The 11,856-nt window shown below is 39.8% G+C and overlaps 2 protein-coding genes across 5 annotated transcripts in view; one reads left to right on the forward strand and one right to left on the reverse strand.

Annotated features, from left to right (window-relative positions):
* Positions 1-3,108, reverse strand: part of e2f7 (E2F transcription factor 7) — an 11,560-nt gene extending 8,452 nt beyond the window's left edge. For both annotated transcript variants that reach the window (XM_015041383.1, XM_015041382.1), the window contains exons 1-6: positions 2,648-3,108; positions 1,494-1,592; positions 1,041-1,349; positions 746-905; positions 421-660; positions 148-303 (exon numbers count right to left, since the gene is read on the reverse strand). In XM_015041383.1, the coding sequence (XP_014896869.1) occupies positions 148-303; positions 421-660; positions 746-905; positions 1,041-1,349; positions 1,494-1,583 (955 nt within the window). In that variant the 5' untranslated portion in view covers positions 1,584-1,592; positions 2,648-3,108. The remainder of the gene's footprint in view (positions 1-147; positions 304-420; positions 661-745; positions 906-1,040; positions 1,350-1,493; positions 1,593-2,647) is intronic.
* Positions 1,276-9,174, forward strand: LOC106952929 (fish-egg lectin-like). 3 transcript variants are annotated; one of them, XM_015041385.1, is made up of 8 exons: positions 1,276-1,364; positions 5,393-5,533; positions 5,637-5,738; positions 6,070-6,186; positions 7,528-7,764; positions 7,857-8,071; positions 8,158-8,282; positions 8,376-9,174. In XM_015041385.1, exons 2-8 carry the CDS (start codon positions 5,464-5,466, stop codon positions 8,515-8,517), a joined length of 1,008 nt encoding a protein of 335 aa, XP_014896871.1. In that variant the 5' UTR covers positions 1,276-1,364; positions 5,393-5,463; the 3' UTR covers positions 8,518-9,174. The 3 variants fall into 3 exon arrangements, with proteins under 3 accessions (XP_014896871.1, XP_014896870.1, XP_014896872.1); XM_015041384.1 differs by having other exon boundaries at positions 1,280-1,368; XM_015041386.1 differs by lacking the exon at positions 1,276-1,364 and having other exon boundaries at positions 4,770-5,533.
* The last annotated feature ends 2,682 nt before the right edge of the window (positions 9,175-11,856 follow it).

The following is an 11,856-nucleotide window of genomic DNA, read 5'->3' on the forward strand; positions in this document are numbered from 1 at the left end:
GTTCAGCCAACCCATGGGCGAGATTATACAAACCCCCCCCTCTGGCTAAACGGGAAAAAAAAAAAAAAAAAAAAAAAAAAGAAACATTTCTGCACTGTATTCTGATTTTGGACCAAAACAGTGCAACGCGTTGTGGTCCTTTCTTACTTTTGTACTTGCTGTGGCTCGAGGAGTCCTGGCTCTCCTCGATGAGGACCTTGGCCGCCGCGTCCAGGGTAACGGTTTGAGTTTTGGAGACCAGGAAGAGCATGACAAACTTCTGGCTCATGATGCGCAGAGATTTGTCCTTTCTGTTGCCCGCAGCTGCAGAACAAAGCAGATTTAAGTTCACACACAGGCTATTTGAGAAGAGGAAATTCAAATTAATCAACAAATGCCAAAAACATTGGTATTTCTCTCATTGTCTTTTTGTTTTCATACCATTTCCTGAGTCTCCATCTCCTCCATCTTCCTCCCGGCTCAGTCCGGACCTTCTGGCCTCGGCGGGCAGGTCCATCTGCAGGTGGTAGCCCTGCTCCCGGCCCCTCCGCTGCAGCACCTCCAGCGTGCTCCACAGCCGCTGTCGGCCGTACCAGGTGTAGCTGTTCTTGGCCATCCGGCCCACAATGGTCAGCGACTCCAGGACGTTGACGATGTCGTAGATCCGTCGGCGCTCCACTCCTGACAGGCGCAGAGGAATTTATGAAATCAAACCCCGAGTTGTAAAAAGGTAAAGCTGCTCTCCTGATCGCTTTAATGCACTTACCCAGATTGGTTGCGACCTCATCCAGTGAGATCCATATGGGGCTGTGGGCTGGTGGGTCATCGGGGTAAAGAGCCAGGAACTTCTGGCAAAGCAGACCCAGGCTCTTCTCCTTCCTGCTCGGCTTCTTCTCTGCATCATCCTCCTCAAAAGCCCCTTCAAACTATAAAAAAACATCAAAATATAAGAAGACTCCATAATTGTTTTCCATCCCTTAATATGTCATGTATATTAAGTTTAGTTAATATACATGTTATACAAGTTTAGTTAACTGCCAATCTTTCCAGGGTCCAAATACCTGAGTTGGATCTTCTACCTCTGCATCCTCCACCGCTGGTTCTGAACCTACCACCTGGTCCTTGTCGTTCTCCATAGGTCTGAACAGAACCTTCTTCATCTCCCTGTCTCTGATGTCCGGGCTGGCAGCGCTGATGAGCACCTTCAGGTTGGCCGTGGGCGACCACGGCTCAGCCAGGCTCCCACACTTGATGGGAGTGATGTGGGCCAGGTCGGAGGTCGACGCCTTCCGGCTCACCAGGAAAACGGGAACGCTGGACTCTGACGGTTTCAGCGGGGTGGACCTCCTCCTCTCTAAACACACGTTTTCCTGCAACAGAGAATGGTTGGTGAGAATCGGGAATGTTGGTACTTGTTGCGTGTTTGCGTAAACTCAAAGTTGGATCGAAACAGTTCTGCCTGATTTTACTAGATGCAGTTGACTAAGCGCAGTAAAAAGCACATCCAAGCCCACCTTTTCCCCTTGGCTCCCATCTTCTTTAGGAACAGAGAAACTTTTTCCCACACTTGTGAGGTCTTTCAGTGCCAGGCATTCCACCTCCATTTGGAATACCTGCCAAAAAAAAAGTAAGGTGACGTGAATTCACAAAACAAAATTTAGTTGTAGTTTCTTAGCTATGCAACAACCTTTTTTTGTTGTTTCAAATTCAAAAATACTTTGTTAATCACAGAGAGAAATTACACTTCTTCATAGAGATTCAGATTAACATGGCTGTGGCCAAGAGAAATACATAAATGCTGCGATAAATACTAGTTATATAGTGCATCCCTGGTTTATACCTACAACTTTAACATTTCAAATGCGTAGCATATTGGATAGTGATCTTGGAGTTCAGCGACTTCTGGGTCTCCCCCTCAACTCACATGTGATTTAATGCACAGATCTCAGCTCTCATGTCTGAGAATAAATAAAAGGACTGCTTTATCATATTTCTGAGTGAGGAATTTAGAACATTCAATCTCCAAGTTGAAAGAAAAGGCGTCAAAAATCCAGTGTACTGACTTGATCGTCCCTCTTGTGATGTCATGACCGTAAACCAGAATTACCACTTCTGTATGCTTGTGAAAACTTTTTGTCTTAGCAAATCCTCCAAATATGATCCATACTTCGCTACCCATCTGTTTTATTGCCATTGTACATGGGTTAGTAATAAAGAAACACACCGCGGAAGAGTAGCTTTAATGTCAGGCCAGACGTTCAGAAGAATTTGGCGCAAACATCTGGTAACTAGCGGGCTAACAGCAAGCTAATTCGCTCCCTTATTAACATGTTTTAAGCTTAACCTGCTGAGATCTAACCCATGCCATATGATAGAGACTTAATGTGTTGTTACACTGCAACAAATCAAAGTTTAATCCGATCTGAAACATAACTTTTACCGCTAACTCTATTAACCAGAAAAGGGCCAGTTCGGCTAAATTAATCCTAATTACTTACACTACATGAGCTACCAATGAACTAGAAGTACATTATTTGTGACTTGCACATAGTAAAATAGATCAAAAATAACTTTAACTATAAACTTAGCTGAAGGTATTGGGTCAGTGGAGCAGCATACCATGACACAGATAACAGGAAACAACTGGAAGAAATGCACAATTATTCACCTTTTTGTGACCGTTGAAATTAATGATGTATTCCGATGTGGGTCACAGTCTTGTCACTGCGTTAGTTGCTTCAGCCAAACATAGCCGCTTCTTTCCCTCTTTAAAATTAGCGGGCAACTCCGAACCGCTTATGTGTGTCCTGCGTGTCATCCACAGAGCGGACACTGTGCAGTACTGCCCCGCTTCAACAGCAACACCCGCTCAAGCTTGTTTTCTGGCGCTCTGAAGCAGCTGGATTGCTCCAGCCAATCGGAAACCGCGTTGGTTGGTGTCGTCACCTGGCTCCAGCCAATCAACAGCACTGCGCTCTGAGCTTCCTAGGGAATGAGAGGCTGAACGACCACGCCTTTGATATTGGTGGCGGGGCAGCCGGCGCGCTCATTTCAAGATAGGTTTTGGAGAAAAAAGACGTCTCACTCTGTACGTGTTTTCGCACCCTGCTTCCTTCGACGGCAACTTAGGATGTCGTCGAAGATCCCATATACAAAAAACGCATCGACCCATGGCTGGTCGACAGATGCGTTTTTTGTGTAGAAACGGGATCTTCAGCAATATCGAACACACACCCAATCTCCAGAAAAAACCCGTAAAGTTGCTTCAGAGTATTTATGATCTTGTTTATGATGTGCTATGAAACGCATCAAATATTGTAAACAAAAAAGTGTTATAACGTTATCCGTAAATTACTGTTAAATACTGTCAGTAATGTTTAATTTTTTCGTTGAGATGACAACAAAAACACGACCAACACTCCAAATCATGTCGTACTATTAAATACTTTCTTTGTGGTTATTACCCTTATTAATCAGGGGATATTTGTCCGACAAAAAATAACTTTTGTACACATATAATTTGGACGCCAGGGCTTTGAAAAGAGTAACTCATCGGCCTTACCAACGATCTTTGCTTTTCTACATATAGTTTTGGGTTGCACCACTGCTTCTTTCCAAATCCCACAGAGACGCATATTGTACAAAAGCCGCTAATAACGCCTTTAACTAATCAACTAGGCGTTTGTCTCTGCTTTGGGATGTAATTAATGTCTGAAACTGAAAGACAGATGGAAGTGAGAGCTGCCAGGTGGGGGTTTACACGAATGGACTTGCCGATACTTGGACCATAGCGCGAAAAGTTGCAGCGGGAGAGAAACCACAAGTCCCGCTCTACATGCAAATAAATGTGGGAGAGAACGTGAACCCCTATAGTTTGCATAATATCCACTTCACTTCATATTCGAGCACTTGGACTATGATAATAGACGGAAAAACTTTGAAAGTATTGTTTCCTAAAATATCTTGCACAACTTCACTTCTTTCTTGAACCACTGCATTGCAGTATACATTCTCTGTTCCCTCTGTTTTCACACTACATAACCAAATGACCTGTCCCTGCTAGAGATAGATGAATGAATGTTGAGCGATTAGAGTACAGGGTGTCAATTCAAATGCATTTACTTCAAGTTGACTTGGAAAAAGAAATGTACTGTTCATATTTCTTGGTTTAAAGCGTCACAGAAAGACAGCCAGTGTTTCTGCCAAGTGCTTTTTGTTCTTCCTCTGACTCATTACTGATGAGCATCAGGTGAAGCTGATGGGAACAGGTTCAGACATGCTTGGAAATGTTGGTGTAGGTGAAAAACTAAATCCCAGATTACACTCACACCTAGAGGACTTAGACTTTGACATTTTTACATTATTTCCTTACCAATAACTTTTTTTTTTTACTTAAATGTACATTTTTACAAATCTGGCAAGTCAAAAAGTATGTAATACCCTTTAAAATAGTGAATGGATCAGGGTGATGCCAATTTACCCTAATCTTCAACTTCCTGCACAGATTCTCTATTACATTCAAGTTGGGACTCTGGGTGACACTTAAATGCTATAAAATATAAACAATGCCACACTCACTGATTTCTTCTATTTTCAATTTCTTTTTTCTCTTGCATGGCATATATCACCAAAAAAAAAGGTAATATCACATAAATATATAGCCTATGCATGATGATTTTATTAAGGGAGTAAAATAAAACTATTATGTCATAAACCTTATTCGTTCATAAATTCAAATTTCATGGTAATTAAATTTATTTTTCTTTGTAACAAAAAAAATTCTGAAGTGATGTAAAAGGATAATAATAAACATTACTTTGCTCTTTTGCTAGTAGAAAAAAAAAATCTTTGTCTTATGTAAAAGTAACATGTATTTGACCATTGTATGAATATTTAGCATAGCAAGAGACTCGTTAAAATTTTTTTAAAAAAGCATAAGCATGATTTCTTCTGATGGACATCCAGTGTTTTCAGAAAAGGAACAAACGTTCCCCCTCCTTACATCTCCTGAGGTACTTCCAAAACCAGTCGACACAAAAACACGATAAAGATTGCTTTAAAAGTACAAAGTAAATGAGACACAATGAGTTGTTGATTCTTTTACAATTAAACCTCTTATACAGAAGATTAAAAAGTAAGAATATTTGGGACCTACTTTTCAGACTGTGTGTAGGGAGCAAACTTAGCAAGAGGGAAATGGCAAAGAAAAGTTAGAGGTATCTTTAGTTCAAGAGCTGAAAGCAATTTTACTCAAAACTAAAGAAACTCAGAGGAAAATCAGCAAATCTAAAATTATGAAACCAGTGGCACTTTCAAAAAAACTTATGTTGAAACTGTGGTCACAAGTTTCTTTATTTTGCCATTATCTCTTATCATGGTATTTCCTTTCGGGTGACATAGCTCTTTTTTGCAGTTTTCTCTTAACTTGACGACTGCAGCACATTTTACGGTCAGTGCAAGACGGCCGGCGCTGAGCATCAACCAATGGAAGGGACTTATGGGAATTTAGATCTTGAAGAATCCATTTACCAAACTCCTTCATGTAAGGACAGAGGTAAGAATGAAATAACAGAGAAATGCATTGTGTATTTTATAATTATTTTATAATTATTATTTTTTTTAAGTTAATATTAATAATATTAATTTTGCTTGCTAAGGTTCAAGCAGCTCCAAGAAGAGACTTTACCTAGAAGTAATTATATTTTTGGGAATTCTGAATGTTTTACTGCTGGCTGGACTCATCGCCCTCGGTGTACACTGTGAGTCTTCTGCTAGTTCTCTTAAATATGGGATGCTGCAGTGATACTAATGTCATCGGCCCCTTCTGAAATCAAATTAACTAAATATCAGGGTTTTAAAGGACGAAGTTTAGTGAAAGTAAGTATAACATGTGTTTGGTTTTCAGTGCTGGTTTTTCCACTTTGGTTCAGATCGCAGCAGCATCATTGCCGTTCCTTTTTTTAAGCTGCGTACACAACAGTTTGCAGGCACAGGCTTGATCATGACCACAATTATTAAACTGTTTTATAAGTTTCAAGTGAAAATAAGATGATTCTTCTTTTCACAAACATGTTTATTGGTATATTTCAGCTCGTTATCTGGCACCACGTCTTTCCAACAACCCGACCAAGGATACCAATGACAACCTGTCTGCCACACTCAAAGCTGACCTCACCAAAATGGTTAAAAAGCTACCAGTGTCTGGAGGTTTGTCAAAATGACAAAAAAAAATCGTATTGAAATCAGTAAAATTAATATTTTAGATTGTTGGACAGCTTAGGTTTTTGTTTGTGTGGGTCCCCAATGCAACGGAATACAAAATACACAGTTGTATCTCTTTTTGCCACTTATATCAAAGCTATAGTAGTGGAACTGCCACGGTCAAACAATCTGACTTCTATTTCAAATGTTGTGATACTAACTTGACTGCAGCTACATTGCTTGGCAATGAGAATTTTAATAATAATAATAATAATAATAATTTTTAAAATATTTAATTGTGACAACCCCAAAACAGTCAGGCAAGTTTAGGAAAAAACAGAGAGGCCCGATTCCAAGGCATTAAATGTTCAAGTCAGATTTGTGTTAAGTCATGTTTGACATATTAAGTATTTTTCTACCAACTGAAGGTAACAGTAACAGTAACTTGATTGTGCAATAAAATGGCACAATGTCCCTGAAAAATACATAATAGCGCTCCTCTAGTTAGACAACAAAATGTAATCTTTCATCTGGGCACATTTATTCAGTGGTGAAAAAAAGTTTAAGGTTGAGAAATTAGTTTTAACAAAGTCGGCATGACTTTCTATTAGTCTGGGGTAAACATGACATGACATGTTTGTTATTTCTAACCACTTGCCACCAAGAGGAGCCACAGTTATCTTGCCATCACAGACAGGAAGCAGGACTAGAAGACTGGTTTAGGAGTCATCAGTGTCAACTGTTAGAAAACTGTAACAAAGTGATTAGTGAAAGCTGGAAATGTGTTTATTTTATCCTTTAAATCACTTTGGAGGAAATCTGACCTTCTCTTTATGGTGCTATGTAGAAATCGTTTTTATCTCCTGTGGCAACCATTCAACTGTGGACCTAGCACCACTTTGTTAATCTGTAGATTATTATTAGATTGTTGTTATCTAGAATTATCTTGTTATAAAATCAGAATAAACTGACCGTAGAGCTTATGTGTGCTCGCTTCTAAAAAAGATACACAAAAAAAAACCATCAGAGACTGTGATAACTATTTAGTTTTTAAGAAAAACCCTACGCATTGGTCAACCACTTGCCTATTTTGTCCAATAAACTTCGGCTTGGTTTAGAACTGCCTGGCTGTTTCCAGCCTCAGGGGCCATGGAGAGAAGCCTAAGGCCTGGCTTGGGCCTCTCAAACATCCTGCCTTGTTCAAATAGTGAGAGAGGCTTTTTGCTTTGCTATCAGGAGGTTATGACGGTGTGGTGTGAAGGATTGGCAGAAAATGACATTATATGCAAATTTATCCACAAAAGTGTGTTTTAAACATTTATTTCATGATTTGGTTCTTCACGACAGGTTGGACCTGCAGCGTTGCTCCGCAGCAGTTTCCTGCAGCCCAGATCGATGCTGGCCAGGGGATGGTTGTGATGACAGACAAAAACTCCAGCGCCTTCTTCTTGAGTAGATCAAGTTGGTCCAAACTGGGCTCGGTGTCTCTTAAGCATGTCTCAGTGGGACCTGCAGGGATCTGGGGAGTCGACCAGCAGAACGAAGTCTATAAATTTGTAGCCAGTGATTTTGTTCCTACCCATGGTGAGTATTATGTTTCAGAGCCAGACTTTACAGGTTAGGCCGCCTCATTCTCATTTTCATTTTTTTAGTGACGCTGTTCTTTGTGTCTTCAGGTCTGGAGTTAAAGCAGGTAGATGCAGGAGGACAAGGTCAGGTAATAGGAGTTGCTAAGAGTGACAGAATCCACTGCCTGACTGCCAACAAAGCCTCATCCATAAAGGAGATCATGCACTGGAGCACCAGTAGTGTGACTGATCTGCTGATTTATATCAGTTGTGCTCCAACTGGATGCTGGGGAGTGAACGCACAACAATCAATCTTCTTCACGGTAAACTTGTGTCTTCAAGCTCTTGCTGCAACTCTTGTTATAATATTCACCAATGTTCTTGTTGCCATCTTTGTTTACTTTGACAGCAAATCTCAAACTCCTGCGTCAAACCTGGAATCTGGAACAAGGTGGATGGAGAGGCAGTAAATGTTGAAGTTGGGAGTGACGGAAATGTCTTTGTTGTAAATCGACTTGGACTGCTCTACGAAAGGTAAACCCTCCAATATATTTGTGTTCCAAATATGGAAAGTACAGAGATGGTTTACTTTAAAACAGCCACTAAAAAGCACCTTCCCCTTTCCAGAACTGGCATCTCTGACCATGTTCCACAGGGCACAGATTGGAAGAAAATTGAAATGTCTGTGAAGATCAAACATGCCAGCTACGACCTGGGGTATCTGTGGCTTGTGACTGAGGAAGGTTTCATTGTGAAATGCACCAAGTAACCAGGTGGAAGTCCTCACTTTAAACTTTTCTCATTTCATGACTTCTGTGGTTCAAACCTGTGTTTGCTTTATCATCAGAATACACAGCATTTATGGTGATGTTTAGGCCCAGGCTTAAGCAGGAGTCTGGGCCTCCTGTTTAACCATAGTAGGAGGTTTGTAATGCTGTATTATAACGCCTCAATATGTAATAATGTGATAAATTCTGGCTTCAATATGTAATTAAACGTATTTACAACCACATTATGTAAAATGCAAAAGGTAGTAAAATCTTTGAACACATTGTAATAGTTTCTGTTGCATCATGCATGATTACAAAATGTAGAGGTCGCTTTTTTTTTTATAATAACGTAATAATGTGGTAAGTTATGCAATGAAGTTCCACAAACCTTGTTTTCATCCTGATCAATATTCTTCTAATAATAGTCAAATTGCATTGCCTTTGTATTTGTATTTTTGAAACTTTGAAAGATTTAAAGTGTCATAAAACAGCATGGATGTTTGATTCTTGGGGCTAATCTTCGTGTTATTTTCCCAACCTGGAAAATATAAAAGCTATGCTCTTTAACACCAAACACAGCCCCTACTTTTTTTCACAGACTCCTTTGTCTCTGTGCTTTTCTTCTCACTTTGCAAAGTTTTAATAAATTTGTTACATCTTCTTGTCCAGATTCTTGTTAGAGTATTTTTTTCCCCATGACAGCTCTGAAAACTTGTCTATTAGTGCGTTAGTGTTTCAGTGTGATGGTGTGATGGTTGCAGACTTTGACGATCTGAGATGTAAGTCGGCCGGTAGGGTTCTTTTTATTTGAAAGGTGCTCATGTATAGTTAAGGATCACCAGCAGAAGCTGGTGACCAACGCACCAATCCTCCACCACCCAGAAGAATCAGCCAAACCCTCAAAACCCGAACGCCTAGACCTGATACCAAAGCCACTGACCAAAGAAGCCGTTGAGCCCCAACAAAGAAGAACCAGCTGGAATTAGCTGCAACTAGACAGAACAAATCGTGCCCCACACCAACTCCAAGGCACTCAACAGTGACAAATTTGCAGCTGGGGATTTCTTTTCAGCTTTTGGTGAGAAATAGAGACAAGTTTTACTAGCCCGGTTCAGTTTTTTTCAATTGTTTCATGATGCTCTTCTTTGTCTCTTCAGGACATTATTTAAATCTGGTTGATGCTGGAGGAGAAGATCAAGTAGAGGGAGTTACAAACACCTACAAGATCTACTGCCTGAATGCCTCATCTATCAAGGAGACTGTTGTCTTGATCTGGAACATCCTGCAGGGGGAGCTGATGTATTTCAGCTGAGGTCTAACTGCATGCTGAAGAGTGAACACACATCAACAGACCTATTTCACAGTAAAACCATGTCTTTCAGCTTTTGTCGTAGCACCTGATATAAGTGTCGATAGTCAGCTTGTCAGCGTCTTTGTTTTCTTCAACAGAAAGCCTCACCAAACTCCTGCAGCACGACTGGGTGGAACAATCCAGTCGTCCAGATGTTGATGTCATGGAAACATCTTGGTTCCACTGGGCACAGGTTGGAGTCAAATTGAATTTTGTGTGTCCATTAAGCACACAAGCTACGACTTGGCCATCAGAGGCTTTTGACCGAGGCTGGTATCATTCTGGAGTACACCAAGTGACCAGCCGGAAGTCTTCATTTGAACTCTTCATTTTGGTGTTCAGTTTTTAAAACTGTACAAATTAAATTTCAAAACAGGAGTTTAACGATGGACTCTTTCATTCATCAACTGAATGTGTTTTGTCAGTTATTTGTGAATGACAGTAGTTCTGTCAGGCTAGTTTTTGTTTTTAGCTGAATGAAACATAGTACTATCAGAATTTATACATATAGTTCCAAACTAGATGCTTCTTGAATACATTTTTATGGTGACATAAAGATTGTTTAATTTGCTATACAAAAGCCAGATGTTCTACTCTAGAGCGAAACTAACTTGACATAGATATGCTTAGTAATTTGCTTCATCTTCCACCCAAACGCCATAGGCCATAATGTTCTCATCACTCACTTTCCCCAAAATGCTTGTTAAGCCATTCAAGTCTCATAGATCATACCTATTAGTTTGCACCATAAAAGTGATATGAGCAAACCTGTATTTAACTAAAGGCCTACAGCAAAGTTATTGTTGGCTGTACATTTGGAGCTGCTCATCAACACAAAGCAGGAAACTGCAAATTTGCCACAATCTTCTTGCTAGTACTGACTTATTAGTCTATTTGCTATGGTATTTGCTCCTTGTAAGATTTAACTAAACTAACTCGGTAAAATGATTGAAAAAGTTGTTTCAACAGTCAGTTTCTTAACAATGACCAGCTGCTTTGATGTCTTTCAGCCTGGATTCGGTTCTCATCACAATACTGAGACTTCAAAGTGTTCAGTGGCATCTATATTAATACAGACTGTGGAAGAACCACAGTGCCACTTTTGACACTGTTGACTACGACATTAAAGTGACTGAAGAGTTGGGTTAGACTCTGAGGTACAACAATTGAGGAAAAACAATATTACCTAAAAAACAGGGATGTCTTTGAGGGGTACCTCAAATTTCAAATCATGTAACCCCTTCTATTTATAGAGCATATAAATAGACACAGCATATATAGATGTTCTTGCTACCTCAGATTATAGGAAGTAATAAGATTGGTTTCATAACTATGCAGATGATACACTAGAATGTCACCAAATGACTTTGAACCCAAGCACTGAAAAAATTAGAACAAATCAATGCATAGAGGTGCCATAATTTTCTTCAGCTGAGCAGGAACAAAACTGAAGTTATCTTTGGATCTAAAGAGGAATGATCTAGAATCAGCACGCAACTCCAGTTATTATAGCTAGAAACTAGAGATGAGGTCCGAAATTTGGGTGAAGTGATAGACTCAGACCTGAACATTCAGAGACACATAAAGACTCTTGCAAAGTTGGCCTCCTGTCATTTAAAGGACTCCAGGGTTGAAAGACTGAAGTCCAATGGTGAACTTTGGGAATGTAGTAACCTAGCTTTATGGTAAGTTCATCATCATGTAGACTTGATCAGAGGAACATTTCTACCACCTTCTGTTCATTATTATTATATCTGAAAACATGTCTGTTGTCAAGTAAAAAAACCAAACACATTTTACTCAAGCTTGTTGTTGGGTGTCCTTTGGTGAGGCAACTTGTTTTTCCAAGTTGCCTCCTCAAAAGATGTAAAAAATACCCACTAGCAAAGATAAAATATTAATTACATGTATACATAAAAAAAAAGACAAACAAAAATCAAATGAGGGGTTTGTGAGAAGCATAGACTGATTTAGACTGTTCTGTTCC

The sequence above is a fragment of the Poecilia latipinna genome, unplaced genomic scaffold (genome assembly GCF_001443285.1).
Source record: "Poecilia latipinna isolate Pla-1442-1.1 unplaced genomic scaffold, P_latipinna-1.0 Scaffold548, whole genome shotgun sequence".
NCBI lineage: Eukaryota > Metazoa > Chordata > Actinopteri > Cyprinodontiformes > Poeciliidae > Poecilia > Poecilia latipinna.